Source organism: Octopus bimaculoides, chromosome 1 (genome assembly GCF_046866305.1).
Source record: "Octopus bimaculoides isolate indiv1 chromosome 1, ASM4686630v1, whole genome shotgun sequence".
In the NCBI taxonomy this organism is placed as follows: domain Eukaryota; kingdom Metazoa; phylum Mollusca; class Cephalopoda; order Octopoda; family Octopodidae; genus Octopus; species Octopus bimaculoides.
Window position 1 is genome coordinate 54,918,041 of NC_142928.1, and position 20,242 is coordinate 54,938,282.

At 33.0% G+C, this 20,242-nt stretch overlaps 1 protein-coding gene across 9 annotated transcripts in view; it reads left to right on the forward strand.

Annotated features, from left to right (window-relative positions):
• The window catches only part of LOC106876273 (uncharacterized), a 292,167-nt gene extending 272,424 nt beyond the window's left edge, over positions 1 to 19,743 (forward strand). For 8 of the 9 annotated variants that reach the window (XM_089351076.1, XM_052966683.2, XM_052966696.2 and 5 more), the window contains 9 exons: positions 727 to 846; positions 2,782 to 2,856; positions 5,559 to 5,729; positions 8,044 to 8,115; positions 8,594 to 8,617; positions 14,465 to 14,635; positions 15,373 to 15,475; positions 16,260 to 18,374; positions 19,022 to 19,743. In XM_089351076.1, coding sequence (XP_089207202.1) covers positions 763 to 846; positions 2,782 to 2,856; positions 5,559 to 5,729; positions 8,044 to 8,115; positions 8,594 to 8,617; positions 14,465 to 14,635; positions 15,373 to 15,475; positions 16,260 to 18,374; positions 19,022 to 19,083 — 2,877 coding nt within the window. In that variant the 5' untranslated portion in view covers positions 727 to 762 and the 3' untranslated portion in view covers positions 19,084 to 19,743. The remainder of the gene's footprint in view (positions 1 to 726; positions 847 to 2,781; positions 2,857 to 5,558; positions 5,730 to 8,043; positions 8,116 to 8,593; positions 8,618 to 14,464; positions 14,636 to 15,372; positions 15,476 to 16,259; positions 18,375 to 19,021) is intronic. The other variant, XM_052966689.2, reaches the window with a different exon arrangement.
• The last annotated feature ends 499 nt before the right edge of the window (positions 19,744 to 20,242 follow it).

The following is a 20,242-nucleotide window of genomic DNA, read 5'->3' on the forward strand; positions in this document are numbered from 1 at the left end:
AATTCTTATAAAGTCTAAAACATAAGGTAGTGTGGGTAAGGGAGACAACTCCTAACAAGTAAATTGTTAAAAAAGATTAATTTGCTTGTTCTTAAAGAAAAACTTTGTATCCTTTGATATTGGAATGACAATTATAGCAACAGTGAGATTATTGTATACAGTGCTCAGGTGCACTTCAGTAATTGCTGGAGAAAATTTTATATTATTTTTTTACCTGTGTTAATATAACTGTTACACAAAATGTATAAAGAATAGAATTCCCTGTTTTCTCTTTCAAATATAACTTTTTTCTTTAAGAACAATTAATCTTTATTGTGAACTCTCAAAAACGAAAATAATCTTAAGCGTTAACTTCTTCTTACTACCATTTCAACTTTATTTTTTAGTTGTTTTATACAAATTTTCAGCCAGCTGAATCCAGAAGCTGGTTTTCACTTCCTGTTTAGACAACTTCACATATTTCTAATGCTTTGGATAAAGACAAGCTTTGAAAATCTCACTCTGTATGCTTATTTAAGAAACCATAAATTTAATTTCTTATGGAATCTGTTTTCAGGCTTTCATTTTCATTCAAGCTGAAATATTTTAAAAGTTGAATTACTTTATAGTGCTTAACATATTAATTCAGAATGAGAAAATTTTTAATTAAAGGAGAATCTCAGCTTTAATATTGTGATTGACATTTTCTAATCCAGTGCATTTTTTTTCTTCTCTTTAATTTTATAGGTTCATCCTGTGGCATTGTGTAATAATGATGACTACATGGCTTATCCGGAACAATGGGTTGGTGTTATGAAATTAGAAGGTTCACAAATGGCTGGTTGTATGATGTCTATGTATGAAAAGGTAAACATATAATTTGATATCTATAACTAAATACTTTGAGAGGAGCACATCAAAGAAGCCAATGAGAGAAAATATACAGAGTACTAGATCCTGTTGGAGCAGTGCCAGGATAGATACTGGACAGAGGTCCCTGTGAACCCATGGGGTGGTGGGCTGTAAGAGTTTTACAGGATACTCATCCTGCAAAGTCCTTAACTGATTCGGCATAAGAAAGCTAACAAAACAAGGGTAATTCAGTCAATGAACAAAGCAACAGAGAAAGCCTCCAAATGGTTTTTGATTAAGGGGTTTGATCTGTGAGTGGATGCTACTGGGATTAAGTTGGAACCTAATCAACCCTGACAGACTCATTTGAGTGAATGCGTCTGATGTTAAAAATCCTGAAAACCTGATCCTTTCCCCCAGGTCATCTCAGTAGTAATGCAATCCAGCTTAACCCAGGAGATATATTTTGAACCAGATCAAGCCACTACTTGGTTGTTAGTCTATAGATTCAACTCTTTTCAACTATGTTGCATAAAATATTAAAATTTTATCGTGTAGAATAATTTGGTAGATAAATAAGTTAAATATGTTAAATGTGGAATAAATTAAATTTAAATTTGCAATTTCATGATTTTGTAAATTTAACAATAAAGTTATTCTTTGTAGAACTAAGAAGTTTACAGATAAAATGGCAGAAGATTGATTATTTTCCTAAATTGAATGTTATTCCATAGAGAGGGATATGTAGAGTGTATACTGACTTTTAGGTGAATTAATTTGGTAGTGATGGTGACATTGGTAATTTCATTACTGCTGTCACCAACTTCTTCATACTATTACCTTGTCCTTTTTTCTTTAATGGTACCAATAATAAAAAATAAATTGTAATTTTTATAAATAATATTTTTCTTCAAAAAATAAAAGCAATATAAATAACAAATCTCCCAAACTTATATAAGTCTGTCAGTGACATTGTGATAGAGAAAACTAAGATAGAATACTCATGGAATCAACATTCTCTCTAATTTTTCTCATCCACTGTGTAGAACTTATGGTTCTTTTGGTAAAAATTATTTTAAATTCAAAACTAGTAAATTGTGTTCCAACTTTATTGCAACCTATCAAGCTCATTTGTAAATTAAAATGAATAGTAACAGTTTGATAACACAAAACCAATGTAGGCAGTGCAGCTGCACACCTCTGCAGCTTTGAGAGAACATTTCATAGAAGACATCAAGAGTAGAACTGGTCCTGTTGAATATTTCTATGTAATTATCATAACCTCTCCTTTTAGAAAATGACAAAATTGCCTATAGACCTACAAACTTGGGTCCTTATAATTTATAAAGTTATCACAAGGTTATCCCAAATAGACCAGCAAACATTTTGGTATTTGGTTCCCAAACTTATTTTGCCATGGAATTCTTATATGATTTTCCAAAAGTCATGGAACATGTAGTTACATTTTATGGACAATTCCTTTCACCCTAGAAGAGAAGTTATTCACATGCTTGACTGGAGCTGGTAAGACTAAGGGCTGCACCAGGCTCCATTGTCTGTTCTGACATGGTTTCTACAGTTGAATGCCCTTCTTAATGCCAACCACTCCACAGAGTGTACTGGCTGCTTTTTTTATGTGGCACCAACACTGGTATCAATTCTGCTGTGGCAGACGAGTCCTCTTGAGTATAGCAATGTACCAGATATTGCAGCCTTTAGTCATTTTCTTTGTAAGGCTCAGTGTCTTGAGATCAGCCTTCAATACTTTGTCCAGTCTTCCTGGGTCTCCCTCTTCCACAAATTTATCCACTTTAAGTGATCGGCACTTCTGTATGCAACTGGCTACATCCATACACAACTCCTGTATGTAACTATCTATACACTGTATTGAAACTTCCGTGTTAGAATATGTGACTATCTATTTTAAATATATCTATTCTCTGTTTCCAGGCTGAACGAGCAATTGAGAAGGGAGCAACAGCAATAGTATTTGATATCACAGAAGATCCAGATGCAGCTCGACAGGTACACTTTGTTATATTTGAATAATTTTCATATTGTTCCCAGGATTAGTTCTGATTCACTTCTCTTTTGCTTGTTTCAGTCATGGGCTGAAGGGTTTAGTTGAACAAATCAACCAGCCCCAGTACTTATTTGTTTTAAAATCTGGTACTTATTCTATTGGGTCTTTCACTGATATGCTAAGTTATGGGGACACAAACAAACCAACACAAATTATCAAGTGGTGGTGGTGGTGGTGGTGGTTGTGGTGGACAAACACAGAGACACACACACACAATTGGCTTTTACACAATTTCCATGTATCAAATTTATTCATAAGGCATCAGTCAGCCCAAGGCCATAGTAGAAGAAACTTGTGCAAGGTACCACACACTGGGATTGAATCCAAAACTGTGAGGTTGCAAAGTGAGCTTCTTACCATTTATTTTAACGAAAACCCTGGTATCAACAACTTATTTTTCTACTACTTCCTTCAATTATGATTCCTGTAGTGTACTGAAATAATTTTGTTTTATTTTTATGTTGTATATTAGATCATTTATTTTGGACAATTGAAAATAAAAGGGCAAAATACTAGATTAAAGTGTCAAAAGTTACCTAAAAACACTTAAAGTGGAAGTCAGCTTGATTTGTCACATTTTACTTGGTTTCAAAACACTACAACTCATTCACTGACAATGAAAGAGAATACATCACCAATTCGAGCCAAAACCCAGCAACTTTTATGGTTTACCAAAAATACATAAGTAAAAGAACAAGGAAGTGAATACATAAAATCACTATATCCAAAAGACTTAAAACTTAAGACCAATTATAGCTGGCCCAGCATGCCCTACCCATTGTCTAAGCAATTTCATCGACATTATTTTGAAACCACTGTATGTACCTACATACCCAGCCTCATTCGGGATAGCATCGATTTCCTGTTCCATCTTCCCAAAACAACCTAAACAAGCTCAATCCTACTGAACTTTGATGTAGTATGCCTTTACACCAATATCTCACATGATTTAGGAATAAAGGTAATTAAATACTGGGTAGATAAACATAGAGAAGCAATTTCCAACAGATTCACAGTGACATTTGTATTAGACTCAGACTTATTCTGGAAAGCAACACTTTCTTCTTCAATGGAAAGAATTACATCCAAATTAAAGGCACAGCCATGGGAACAAGGTTTTCTCCCATTTACGCAAACTCTGTGATAGGATACTTAGAACAAAAACTCTACCAGGAAATAGAGGTGAGATACAGCACCGAATTTAGGAAGTATATTGAAAAAGCATGGAAGAGGTACCTCAACGATTGCTTTATAATCTGGACAAAATCTCAAAACATTGTGAAAGAATTCAGTATCCTTCTGAACAACCTACACCCATCTATCCAATTTACAAAGGAGATGAGCAGTACCAAATTACCATTCCTTTAAGTGATTGGCACTTCATATATATGTATACGTACATACACATACATGTAACAATATGAACAATGATGGAGAAAAATCACATCCTATATTTAATGGTTGCATCATACAGGACTGACAATTGTTTCTATTGTGCCAGCATATTTAGACATAAAAAGAAGTACAGAGTACCAATCAGTCCAATATATCTGAAAATGTATGTTATCAAGGTAATGTGTGTGTGTGTGTGTATTGCACTGGAGAAAAAAATATTGTCTTCTCACATAATAAATCCGAATGTCAGTTCGTCACACTTTTTAAACTTTTCTCCTAGAGACTGTAGCCCAACATATCATACTATTTTGGAATCAGGCTGACTCCATGAGTAAATTAAAAACATTCCAGGTCAAATCTGGACCCGCAATCCTGAAATTTTGGATTCCCAAGTTTTCATTACTGCGATTGTTTTCAGTGATTTTTTGTACGATTTTTATAATCTAAGGGCTGACTTTGTGAGTAAATTAAAAACATTCTTGGCTGAATCTGGACCTGCAATCCTGAAATTTTGGATTCCTAAGTTTTCATTACTGCGATTGTTTTTGGCAATTTCTTTCCATTACATTTTGTGACAAATTTTTTTGTATGATAACAATTTTTATAATCTAAAGGCCAACTCTATGAGTAAATTAAAAACATTCCAGGTCAAATCTGGACCTACAATCCTGAAATTTTGGATTCCCAAGTTCTTCATTACTGCGATTGCTTTTGGTGACTTTTTTTTTTTTACGTGATTTTTTGTGACAAATTTTTTTGTACAATAACAACTTTTATAACTTGGAAATAAATTTTGGGAATAATCGAAATTAATTGCAAAATCCAGTGACTATTTTTGGTGATTTTTTTTACTTGATTTGTTTGCAACAAATATGATCATCATTGGGATATGACTCTGGAGGAAGCAATTGCAACAAATTCTCCAAAACAAGTCAGAGATCTGTTTGCTGATCTTCCCATTCAGGGTCAGTGGCTTAAAAGTTATATACTACCTTAAAAGGGATAATTAATAACATTTTTTATATAAAACTAAGTCATTAACATATCACTGGATATTAAATGTGATATCTTAAAATAACGTAAAACCCCACTCCCACCTAGTTGTTTTGCTCTCACATCTTTCCTAATTTAAAAGCAAAATCAATTTTATTTTATTGATAAAACTAACATTTAAACTTTAATCTTTGTTTCCTTAAACAGTTATTAGACATTTTTATACTGAAAAATCTTTTGTTGCTTTATTTTTTAGTTGCGCCGTTCTTCTCAAACACTACTGCAAAGACCAGTTGTGATTATTCGTGGTAGAGAAGCTGCCAAACTTATGGAAATTGTAAATACTTCAAAAGGGAGGAGAGCGCGTGTACGGATTTGGTTTACTACAGAAGAAAGACTTCCCGATTCAGTAAATCCAGTTAGTCAGGTACAAATATATTTATTTATATTGCTACAACTACCAATACCAAGATGGCAAGATGGCAGAATTGTTAGCACACCAGACAAAATGCTTAGCTGCATTTTGTCTGCCTTTATGTTTTGTGTTCAAATTCTGCTGAGGTCAACTTTGCTTTTCATTCTTTTGGAGTTGATAAAATAAGTACCAGTCAAACACTGGGGTCGACGTAATCAACTTACACACTCCCCGCAAATTGCCAGTCTTGTGCCAAAATTTGAAATCATTATCATTGTTGTCGTTGTTGTTGTTTTATTATTATTATTATTATTAGGGTAGTAAACCGGCAGAGTCATTAGTACACTGGATAAACTGCTTAGCAGCATTTCGTCCATCCTTATGTTCTGAGTTCAAATTCTACCATAGTCGACTTTACCTTTCATCCTTTTAGAGTCGATAAAATAAGTTCCAGTCAAGCATTAGGGTCAATGTAATCGACTAGTCTCCCCCCCCCAAAAAATTTTTTTTTAATTTCAGGCCTTGTGCCTTTAGTAGAAAGTATTATCATTATCATTCTACCAAGGTCGACTTGGCCTTCCATCTTTTCAGGGTCAATTAATTAGGTACCAGTGAAACACTGGGGTCAATGTAATCGACTAGTCTCCTACCTCAAATTTCAGACTTTGTGCCTTTAGCAGAAAGGACTATATTATCAAAGATACAATTATGATATTAATTCTTAAGCTAAAATGAAACATCTGCAGTCAGAGTCTTATAATTATATTTAAGCATTAATTTATAGCTTACAATAAGAAATTTTGTATCAAGTAATTAATTAACTGCATTGAGTTATTTCTCTGAGGTAGGTACAGTTGACACTATCAACTTAAATTTGAATATAGCTATTTCAGTTTTATGTTTAAATAGATATTATTTAAAAGAGATAATCAACTACAAAATGCCTGCTTAATTCCTATTATTTCTTCGTCACTTCTGAAGTTTAATGGTTTGGATTAATCTTTTGTCTTATGAAGAATTAAAAAACATTTTTATAGGTTATAAAATGAAGGAAATATTTCCTTTGTGTAGCTTTCTGCTGATAATGTTGGTGGCAATGCAAATGTATACATACAATGTGTGAGTGTGTGTGTGTCTGTGCATACCCTCAGATATGTACTCACAGAAAGACACACACAATAAATTTGTGTAACAGGGAAGTTGCACAGATGATTATGAAACAAACTGGATGCTTTGCAGTACCATCATCATTTTTATGTCTTCATTCCATGCTGCAATGGGTTGGACATTCTAATAGGATCATATGGGTCAGTGGACCACTTCTTGCTCTGGTGTCTCAATTAAGGCATGGTTTCTATGGTGCTTTTTTTTTGTAGCCCCAGCACTAGTGAGGGAGGATAGGAGATAGAACAGTTGCTTTGTGCAAGGTGTTAAGAAGTTAAGGTATGATAAGGGGAACAGGAACAGGTATGTTGTTGTAGAGGAGATTCATGGTTACCTTGCATTTTACATGGGTGGGTGGGGATAGCTTTTGAGTGGTGCAAGAATGTACTCTCAAGGTATCATATCCAAGAAGGTTAACAGAAGAGAGCATGGCAATGAAAAAAATTAGGAAATATCTAGTTTGATATTTTATTATTCTGAGTCTTGTTGGAGTCAACTTAACAAGAGAGAATTTTGGTAAAATAATAACTAGTAACAAGAAGTATCAAGATTATATTAAAAAAATGCACTGTATATAGTAAAGGAAGTGGGGACCCACACATTAATGAATCTTTTAATGTATTAAAACTTCTCAGACAAAATATGAAAATTTCAATAAGATATTGCTTATCCGTGTAAATGATTTATTTCAAATAAAGAAAAAGGGTTATGTGTTCTTATATGAGTAAACTAAAATAGTAAGACTTAACTAAAAAGAGTTTTTAAAAAATAATTAATAACATAGTTAATGATCAAGACAGCTGCAAACAAAAAGAACATTGTTTTTTAAATGAAGAATCATTCATATAATACTGATTTTTATCTTATTATTTTAACTAAGCTAAATCTTGTTTACTGAGAAGTTGCCTGATTCACTATAAAAATAATGTTTTGCATTCAAAAGTAACATTCATATTTTAAATCTATTGTAATCTTTGAAATGTTTTTAAAGAATTGCTTCATAATAACTACTATTTTCCTATCATTTTTTTGTATATTATTGTTTATTATCTGATATATTTCAATAACGTTTTTGCGACATGTATATTTCATATGCTTATATGAAAATTTAAAAACACAGAAGTAACTAAATACATTCCCTTTTTCTCTCTATTTTTTTTAGACAATATATCGAGCAATCGTTGTAACAATATTTATAATATTCTTTTTCGTGTGTCTTTCCATTTTGTTAAAGGTAAGAACTTTTGTATTTTCTACATACATATTAAGGTTTCCTTTGAAATTAAAATAGTCATGTTTACAGAAGAAATGGGTTTGAGTCCCATAGGCAGCCTTTAACTTTTACTATCCCAAGGGTTTTTTAATCCTATATTTACTTGCTCAACTGTTAAAAACAAATTTTTTCACATTCTTTCAAAGTTTATAAATTCTTGTGACATAATTATTAAAGTTTCATTATGACAAAATAGCATTTTTATCAACTTCAAACTATTATTATAACTAACCTTGCTTGTACTAGCCTTATAAAATTTTCTTTCAACACTACTATTAATAAATAGTAATTATTCTACAAAATAGAATTAAGATTTAAAATCAGAAATGAACAAAAACTAGATAACTTTTGTCTTATTTTGTTGGAAAATTTAATAAATTAGATATTCTAGTATTTGTGTCTCATTGTCCTTCTATAGAAATTTATTTTACTTTTACAGTGGAAATTCCGTCGGGAGAGGCAGGTAAGCACAATATAACTTCTAATATTCAGTTACATTTTTGTGTTAGTTTCTGCTCTCTGTAAATGTGTATGTACGTATGTATGTGTGTATATACATACACATGTGCATACGTGCACATACACACATGCATTCTCATACTTACATGCACATGTACACACATACATTTTGAAGTCAAAACAAATACATTGAGGAGCAACCAAAAATCTGCAATAGTAAAATGAAAGGATTTAACAACTGCATCATGGTAGAGTCATGATAGCCATTTAAAATATACACATTCCATTATATTCATTTTTATTTTATTTTGTAATAACTTCAGTCAAAACATTTTGTCATACAGTAGATGGAATTGTGTGAGGAACCTTGTCATACTTTGTCACTGACACTATTCCACTACAACAAAAAAAATAAAATAAAAGTGATTACATCATCATCATCATCATCATCGTTTAACGTCCGCTTTCCATGCTAGCATGGGTTGGACGATTTGACTGAGGACTGGTGAAACCGGATGGCAACACCAGGCTCCAGTCTGATTTGGCAGAGTTTCTACAGCTGGATGCCCTTCCTAACGCCAACCACTCAGAGAGTGTAGTGGGTGCTTTTACGTGTCACCCGCACGAAAACGGCCACGCTCGAAATGGTGTCTTTTATGTGCCACCCGCACAAGCCAGTCCAGGGGCACTGGCAACGATCTCGCTCGAAAATCCTACGGGAGCCAGTCAGGCGGTACTGGCAACGGCCACGCTCAAAATGGTGCATCTCATGTGCCACCCGCACAAGAACCAGTCCAGGGGCACTGGCAACGATCTTACTTGGCTTGCCGGGTCTTCTCACGCACAGCACATTTCCAAAGGTCTCGGTCAGTAGTCATCGCCTCGGTGAGGCCCAATGTACAAAGGTCTTGCCTCACCACCTCAGCCCAGGTCTTCCTGGGCCTACCTCTTCCACGGGTTCCCTCAACTGTTAGGGTGTGGCACTTTTTCACGCAGCTATCCTCATCCATTCTCACCACATGTCCATACCAGCGCAATCGTCTCTCTTGCACGCCACAACTGATGCTTCTAATGTTCAGCTTTTCTCTCAAGATACTTACACTCTGACGGGTATTCACATTGACATTACACATCCAACGGAGCATACTGGCTTCATTCCTTGCGAGCTTACGTATGTCCTCAGCAGTTACAGCCCATGTTTCACTGCCATGTAGCATGGTTGTTCGTACGCATGCGTCATACAGTCTGCCTTTTACTCTAAGTGAGAGTCCCTTTGTCGCCAGCAGGGGTAAGAGCTCTCTAAACTTTTCCCAGGCTATTCTTATTCTAGCAGCTACACTTTCAGCGCACCCACCCCCACTACTAACTTGGTCGCCCAGATAGCGGAAGCTATCAACTACCTCTAGTTTTTCACCTGGAATGAGATAGAAGTTGTTTCCTGTTTGTTTACAGTCTTTATTGCACCTGAACATCTGCCACAAACAAAAACTAACTTGCTAGTTAACCTGCCTTTGATGTTGCTGCACCTCTTATGTGTCCATAGCTTGCACCGGGTACATCTTATAGAGTTACTACCTACTCCTTTTCTACATACTGAGCAGGGCCATCTACCTGAAGGGGTTTGTGTTTTATCTACCTTCCTACTTATTAGGATTTTGGTTTTAGCTAGGTTGACTCTAAGGCCCTTCAATTCTAGACCTTGCTTCCACACCTGAAACTTCTCCTCTAGTTCTGATAGTGACTCCACAATTAGAGCAAGGTCATCAGCATAGAGGAGCTCCCTGGGGCAACCTGTCTTGAACTCCTCTGTGATTGCCTGGAGGACTATGGTAAATAAGAGGGGGCTGAGGACATGTGTGTTTTAAACGGCTACTACAACTATTATCTCAGGAAGTAATTTTTTTAAATTTTACCAGTTGACCTCAGATCAAGTTACTTGTTAAAAAAAGTACAAAGCTGAAATTAATGATTGAAAAATAATGAAATTCATATTTTGTCCTTTCGATTTTTTTAATATCTAATTTATAAATTAAAACTAAGGGCATTAATTGACTCATCATCTTCATCATCATTATCCTCATCATCATGACTACCACCCCACCACCAACAGCATCACCATCACTACTCATCATTTTATGCCTGTTTTATTCCCTTCTTCCATGGGTTGGATGGATCTTCTTCACCATGCATCTCATCACTTGTAGTCCCTTGTCATTGTGGATATAAATTGAGATGATGTGGTGATGACAAGAACGATGATGACGATGGTGGTGGTGGTTGCGGTGGCGTTGGTGATGAGAATATTGAAGAGCAGAATTCAGTTACTGGTGTTGGCAGTATTTCAGGTTTTCACATCCAAATAATGTATTTTCAAGTCAAATGTCAATAACATTTTTTAAGCATTGTAGCTATTTTAGTATTAATAATGCTATTAATAAATACTTTGATTCTGAGTCTATTTTTATGAATATATGAAATAAATCTTCCTCAAATATTTAATTTACTAAAATGCAATCCTGATCAAATTTATTATTAAGCAGAGGATATTTGAACTTTATTGGCGGAATTTACAGAATTTCCTGGTTAAGTTTCTTGCTTAGATTCAGTTTAATCCTTATAAGATTGCTTACATTATTTTCCACTCCTAAAAGAACATATATATGCATATATAGTAAAGCTTACATGATAGAATATATACATACATTGACATACATGTATTTATTTATTTCTAAAAAATATTTAAACTGAACAGTTACACTTGATTAAGCATTTTAAGAAGTTAGTCTTTCCAAGAAAGCACTTCTTCAAGTGTAGTCATAAAATTATGATGTTTCTTATTTTGCTTTTGTATTACATATGTGTTTGCTTATATTCTTGTATTTTTAAGTACTTAAATCTTGATGACATATTTGTATTGTTCCAAAGAAATTTCAAATGAATTTATTTAAAGGTCTTTTTTTATCAAAAATTATGATATTTAGATTAAAAACTGTGGTAGCATCCTAAATATAACAAACCATTAGAAAACAACAGAAACAACCCAAAATATATTAAGCAGCAAGAAAATATTCCATCTCGTGTATTTTTATATAAAACTAGCAATTTTCTCAGGCTTATTAATACCTAAAATAAATGCAGACATATGAATGAATTCCCTCTAGTTTCTATAAGAAGTTAACCTTCAAATTATTCTGGTAATGTTGATTCACTTGGAATTGTTGCATCAAAACAATTCAGAATATGGTTTATATTATCTTCTTAAAAATATGCAAAAGAAAAAAAATCTCTACATAAATAAACATAGATCCCAAATGTTAAATACAGCCTATGACCTTCTCCTTTAATGAGTTGTACCCCTTTACAATTTCATCTACTGGATGGAAAACTATGGCCTACAACTTGGAGCATACATATTTTCATGTATTATTTTATATATTAAGATATTATTGCTTACTATCACAAATGCAGAACTTGTTTGGTTTTTAAAAACTGACAAGCTTAAATTTCAATATATTACCAAAATATTGTTTGACTATCCATGTGTTAAGATGTTTACAAAAATGTATTGAACTATATTGAAGCAGAAAGCATATTTAACTTAAATTTAAACTTAGATTGTTGAAAATGTTAAACATAATTTTGGATCAGTTGTTTTATTTTTGGAACATAAAAGTGTTATTATGGTTACATTTGTATCCTTTGTGAGCATTAATGTCTGCACACATGTATCTTGGCCAACAATAATATACGTTTTCATTACGAACCTAGAAAACTGATATGGCAACAACTGGTTGTCTGACAATTAGAATCATGACTTTGAAAAGAGCTGAGCTACATATCGGGCACATGTATGTCTAGTTACTGACAATTAAGAATTTTTTTTACTCATGTATGTATATTGGGTATTTTGTCTCAAACTTTAGTGCATATTCAGATTTAGAAATGTACTTTTTATTCAAAATATTTTGCTATGTAAATCTCTACTCTTATGGTAGCTTGTTCTAGAATCCTCACTTGAATGTCATAATTGTTTTGCTGTCGTAATTGTTTTGCTTTCAGAAATCTGTCGTAGATTTCCAATAAAAGTTGTATAGTAGATTATCCTCATTAATTCCAATCACTTTACTATAAAGAGGCTGTAGTATCTATATTTATATTAGGCACATATAGGCATGTAAATTTATCTGCTTTGCATACATAATACATGTGCCTTTAGACAAAACACATTGCTATTTTAGCATCCTCTCTCACATTTGAAAATACCATTACTATTTTACATGTTGGGTGTTTGGAATTTAGGTTTCTTAGATTTTGCATGCAAGTATTAAGTACTCAAAAATTTTCCAAATGTCTCTAAACTATTCCTTTAATCCTGTTTTCAAATTTTACTACTTTCTCCATTAGGAGAAACAGATGCAACTAAAATTTAAATTTGCTGAGTGGTTCTACAACCATGTAAAATTATCCTCCACAGTTCTACATTTCCTGAACTAAAACTAAAATCAGTAATAAAAATTAAATTATTATTTTATTTATTATAGGTATATTTCTTGAAAAGAAAAATAATCAAAACTTAATTTTTTATGATAAACTAATGAATATCCAACTAGAATTCTATTAAAGGAATAATATTTAATCTCAAAAGTACAATGGACTTTGAATTTTTTTAAAGAGGTCTAGCATTTCCTTGTCTGGTAAAACTTGTAAAGCTGTAGTTGTCAGTCTTGAACAAAATAATATTTTTAAACTTGTATATATCTCCTTTTGGAATATCAAAAATGCATCGGGAAGTTTGTTGGTGTCTGGAAAGCTTTAAGAATTATTTTGCAATAGGAAAATAATCATCAGGCTTGATAGATTATGTTTAAGCAAATTGTAATCAGCATTTTTGATATTATTAGAATTCTTTATTAAAAAAAAACTCTCTATTTTTAATTATTGTTTTATTGTCCCACCACAATGAATTTGCTGAATGAGACAAAAGTTTATTCACTCACTTTTAATTTACTCTGTTACTACTTAAAAATACTTCCTTAATAACTTATTTACTATCTTTTTTACCCTAAAAATTTTATTGGATAGAGTTGCTGTTCTTTCAATAAAAAGCTTTAGCACAAGAGCTGTATTATGACCCATTTTGAGCTAGAATATGAACCTTTGAATAAATTCAGAGAGTTGTAATGCACTAAATTGTCCATGTGAACATCAACTAAATTTATTAGCCTTAACATTTTAGAGCACTAAGGATGATGCAGTTGAAAGGATAATCTCCAGCCAGCCAAAGAATTTCTGATCTTCAGTGGTTTGATCTACAAAGCTCTAAGTACCACAGATTGTAATAGTTTACAGCTATGAATATTTTATTGGATTGAATCTCCTTTCCTTACTTTGGTACCCTTCTTGTAATTGAGAATATTAGGTATTGGACTAGCAATGTAAGATTCACAAGTACTGTCTATAAGATAGGAATGTCATCACATGTTTCTGACCTTGAGTATCTCAAAGCATTTCACAGTTGAATGATAATGTTGAATGACTGATAGGTTAGGAATGTCTTTTTAATGAGATTCCTAACTGAAACTAATCAGTTGTTGGCCTTTTGGTTAAGATCAAAGAGTAGTAGTCTTTTGTTTGGATAAAAATGATTTTGAACTGTGAAGAAATCCAATGTTTATATTATAAAAAAAATTCTTTGGGCTCTAGCTGTATACAATGCTAAATCATTTAGCTGCTAACAGCATGAAATCACAACAAGCTGTTATAGATAACTAAAAGTCTTTATAAAACTCTAAACATAATAATGGTCAGGTTACTACAAACTTTTAGTAATGTGCTAAATTTTATTTTATAGACATCTGTGTCTGAATTGGCGAAGCGAGCAGTATCCAAGCTGGAGACACGGAAATATACAGGAAGCAAAGGGAAATTTTCACGTTCTTACACTCCAACTTCAGATTTATACAGTCAAAGTTCAACAACAGATGCATGTGCCATTTGTCTTGAAGACTATAGAAATGGCCAGGTAAATAACTTGACTTCTACAGAATTTACAATATCAAGAAAACACTTAGAAACAAGTATTAATTGTAATTTGTGCTGGCTCTGGTCATTGATGCCAATAGCATATGAACTTTATTGTGATTAAACTTGAATGTAACTGTTGATATAATAGTGTGTGTATGTGTATGATGTACACACACACACACTTATGCATACATTCTCTTTCTCTTTCACACACACATTTAGTTTGAATTTCTGATATGAAGGATTTTCATTATTATACATTGATATATTCTATATTCAGACCAGTGTCTTTATCTTGGTTAATATCTTGCAACATTTTGACCAGTGTACCCTCAAGCCATCTTCAGATGCCTGTCGTATTTGATAATATTTTCAGAATTTGGAACCAAATTCTTTACTGTGACAACCAACTTAAACTACATTTTTGAGTAATTTGAATAAAATTTGTGCAAAAATTTAATTTACAAGTCGTTAAATACTAGGCCATTAAGAATGAATTAGAAAATGATTTCTTGTACTTCCCTGTAGATTGCATGCAAATACTATTGCACAAGCACATAAAATGACAATTGTTGTCTTGTAATCGGTTAATGCTTTGATGCTTTATTTTCATGTTTCTTTTAAAATCTTCAAAACATAACAACCATTAAATTCAAGCATTTAAATTTTTGAAGTAATATTACTTAAACTTTAAAAGAAAAAAAATATCTTCAGAGATCTTCGATTTTCTTTCAGGAACTTCGTGTTTTGCCCTGTCAACATGAATTTCATCGGAGCTGTGTAGATCCGTGGTTGGTGACAAATCGAACATGTCCCCTGTGCTTGCATAACATCATGGGTAAGTGATTTTATTGTTCTGTATTTCTGGAAATAAAACTAGTGCTTGGCTTTATTTCAAAAGTAGGAAAAGATATATAGATGGGATTATTCTCTTTAAATCATTGACTTCAAGACTATTTGGACTCAGTAGGCTTATGGTTAACATTAAACTGTTAAATAGTAGACAAAATATCAAGAAAAAGAATTTAAAGAAAATAGCATTAAAAAATTTCATTCTTAGCATACAAACTGTTTAAGTGTGTACATCTCATGTATTAAAGAAATATCAATGGTAGTTCTAATTTTAAGATAATATTTTTATGCTGATATGTCACACAAGTTTATGAATGCCTCTCATTTCAGTTTCTTCCAGTTTTTATCTTTTCATCATTAGTTAAAAATGTCAATTGACAGAATACTGAATATTTGTATATCATTGTCATAATTAATATCATTGTCATCATCATAATTCATTTCATATCGGCTTTCTGGATTGGCATTGGTTGGAGTGGGTCATCATGGCTCAAATTAGTTCTGATTTAGAATTATCACCCTCCCTAGGTATGGTTGGAGACCATGCCTTACTCATACACTTCATTTTGTGTGGTTTTTTTCAACTGGATGCCCTTCCTAATGCCAACCACTTGAACTCTGCCTATGAACCAGATGATGATATTAAACTAGGCAACAGGTCCAGTGTACAACCCAAGAACTAATTGAATTGTTATTTGATAACAATTATCCTTTCATTGATTGACTATTATTTTTGATTACTAAATTTTAGCTTTTTTTTTTTTTATTAGGTGGAATTTCTCGGCATGATGTCACTAACAGTCAACCAAACAGCCCTACAGGTGGCATTCCTTCCACTAGTAATGCCATCACATCCACATCAACGTTAGGTAATAACAGTAGTAATAACAACAGTATTCATCAACACCGTAATAATTTTAATCAGCATCACCATCATCATCATCAACTTGGTCCACAATCATCAAGTCATCGCAACTCAGTTGGTATCAATGTTCCTGCATACAGTCAGATGGATTACTTTGAGACTTTGGCCTCATCTCGTCCAACGTATCCTGGAATGATATCCAGCACAGTTCGTGCTTGTCCCTCTTGTGAAAGCACCAGAGGTGGCTGTGTAGGTAACCCAATGGTTATTCCGTCCTCCAGTACTGCTACAGCAGGTTCTAATCAACATAACTCCAGTTTCTACATGAGCACAAGCATCAATCCACAACCTCGTTCACATTTTCTTCACTCATTCCAAAACCGTACTTCTGGTCTAGATTATACTCATGCGCTTCAAAGGGCACTTTACCTTGCTAAATCATATAATCGCCATACTACCAATGCATCTAAGACATCTGCTTCCCCTACTACTAATGCTACATCCAAAGAAATAAATGTTACTTCTAAAACAACCTCATCAATAGTGCCACATTCATTCCAATTAAGTACTACCACTTCCAGTTCTGACAATATCTATAGTAATTCCCCTCTGATTTTGGGTCGAACACGCTTTTATCCTTCCCAAAAACTCAATGCATGTGAAAGTGACCCTGAGTATTCTAGTAGTAAAAATAACATAAGCACAGTAGCAACATGTGGTAGCTGGAGCTCGGACCAAAACCCTAGTAATGAAAGTCTCCAGTGCAACTGTTGCCGTCGCATGAGTGATTCTACATATATTGATAGTAACCAAAGTACCTATGGTAGCACTGACATCAAGGATCCTAGTGATGTAAGCAGTTATGATTCAAATGTATATCGGAGTGAGACACCAGAGAGTGTAAAAGTAGACCAGGCCAATGTTGCTTCATTACAAAGAAAGCATGCATCTTATTTATCAAGTGCATACCATCAGCGGCAACATCAACATATTCGTAGAAAAAGAGATAACTATTCTTTGCACACCAAGACAGCTGAGTACCATTTGGACTACAGCAGTAGTAGTGACACATCTGTTGGTAGCCAACTAACTGCTCATGATGGTATCAACCCAACACGCAAAATATCTTCTTGTAACCTTAGTGAAGCTTCATCAGAACATTCACTGAGTCAGTTATCGGCCATATCTGGTAGCGATGAAAGTTTCTCTTCAGAAACTAGTCACATTCTTGCTCAGACGAGTTGTGTTCCTTCTGTAACAACTAAAACAACATCAGTATCTGTGAAATCATCTTCCTGCAAGCCCAGTGCCAAAGAAGAATTAATGAAAATTAGCAACACTGTGATAAAACCTTTTAATGACACTCATTCAAATACACCTGATTGCCATGAGAGCAAGCTGCCAAAGCAATTTCCAAACCCTCATTCCCGACATAAAAACACACGACGACACAGCTCTGTTTTTCATAACCGTCATTCTGTCCCTTCTCTACGAAATAAATTAAAAACTTGTGGACTTCCTCTTCCACCTTCAGCAGCAATAGTCAGTCCTCTGACTGGAGTCTTAACTGGATTACGCCGAGGTGAAGAAATATGGGAGCACTACAGACTCTCTAAAGGCCGAGGCCAGTCTAGCACTAGTAATTCATCATCTCCATTACATCACACTCTGCCATCAGTCAGGTCATCACAACTCAAAATGAAAACTGAAAACATAATCTCCCCTCCTCAATCATTAGCCTCTATACCTCCTCAGTTATCAGCCTCTTCCAAACAATCTGAAGATACAAATCCTTCCCTCTCTGTACTATCCCCATCCACTTCAAGATTTTTGTCCTATGATCAAAAATCTTTGTATCCCACCACCACCATTACTACCTCTTCCTCTACAACAACAACAACTGCTGGCTGCAGACCTGGTTTTTCACATGAACGTGCATGTCCATGCTGTAATAATCAAAAGTTTAATGTACCCAATTCTAACCCTCGGAGATCAATGGTGCTATTTACTGAACATCAAGGTAAGTCAGATTTCAGATTCTTAGCTTTCCATAAATATCCAGAATTACTATGTCTAATATAATGATACCTCACTAAATCTGTCATGATATAGTTATTATTATAAGTTACTGTGCAGATGATCCAGATTTGATCTCATAGTTTACTTTGCTACTCTAGCTTCTTCATTCATAGTACATCTTAATTTTTAATGCTGATTGAGCACTAGTGCTCTGTGTTAGTTCAATTGATGCATCCCATGGTGTTCCTGGTTAAATCGCTTTGTTTGAGATTCTGACTTGTCTTCTTATCGTATGGCACATATCCTGTTGTTAACTGCAGTGAGCAATGTGTATATATTTATATCAGTACTAAGGTGATTTGTAAGGTGATTTTTACACACTTAAAAAATATTCTGTGAATGGTATATACATTTAAATTTTGGTTTGCAATGAAAATTCTTCATTTATTGCATTAATTACTTTTTATAAACCACTAAAACTATTGTCTGTTAATGTTACTTATTTTAAAATTATGATTAGAAAAACATGATTAGTTTAAGTGAAATTTTGTAATAACTAGATTGGAATTAACAATCGATTTGTCTTCAATAATGTATTTGTTAAAATAGTTGCATTACTGATTATTCTCTGTTGTCTTTTTGTCACAGGTACAATTGTCACACTACCTTTAGAAGAAGAAGAAAATTATGCTCCTTCAAATGCAGTATAAAGGAGATCAGAGGACACTAGATAAAAATGAAGAGATGAAAATGGCAAAAATATTAAAAGACAGAAAATTGATTACTGATTGTCAATATTTGACTGATGTTTTTTTAGCGTGTTTAATGAACACACAGCTAAATTGTAACATTCTTTGACAAAATTTTACTAATATCTGACCATAATTCTGTTGTAAGGATTATTAAATTGTTTATAAGAATAAACTATGTGTGTATGTATACATACATGCACACATGTGTGTATATATGATTTATACGAAAGGCTTTTAAATGAAAACTGCAAAAGTGGTATAAAATGTATTTGATTTTCAATCCTCAGTTAAATGATATTGAACCTTGAATCCTACAATTATTTTCCCAAAATATTTATAACTAGCAGTATGAAAATTTCATAGAACTATGTGAGAAATATGTGAGTTTATTATCTGTTAGCTTTTGCAGTTTTCTTTTGAATGTTTCCTTGTGTACAAAGTAAAATATTTAGGAAGATGAATTAAAAATAAATATTTAAAAAAAAGGTTACTTCTCACTCTTGTTTAACCTAATATAGTGATCAAAATTTCAGCTTAGTTTATTTATATTTTCATTATAGTATCTATGTAACTTATATTCTTTTCCACAAATTTAAATAAAACATTATTTTTTTCAGATTAACATTGTTATTCTTATCACCAATATTGTTGTCCTTTATATTTGTATCATCATCATTAGTAAAGCTAAAAATTTATTCGTGGTTTAGGTACAAATTTGGATATTATTCATCTTAAGTTGATAATAATTGTTACCTAATCTGTTTTAACAATTAAATGGATTAGATTACAAAGATCCGTCAACTTGATAACATTTTGTTATTTTGGATAGATTCTTTTTGATTGGCTTCAGCAATATTGTACTCAGGGAATTTAATACTAAATGAATTCACTTAAGATATTTAAAGTTTTCCCAGATCTGTTCTGTCTTTGGGAAATATTTTATTTTCTCACCATTAAAAAATCTACATGAACAATATGATTTATTCTAATGTTATTTATATAGAAATGAGAACTAAATAAAATATCAAAAATGTATATTAAATGTATATTTTCATACATAGTTGTATGTAAATATATTGATTTTGAGTGAATGTATAGATGTGTGTATGCATGTATG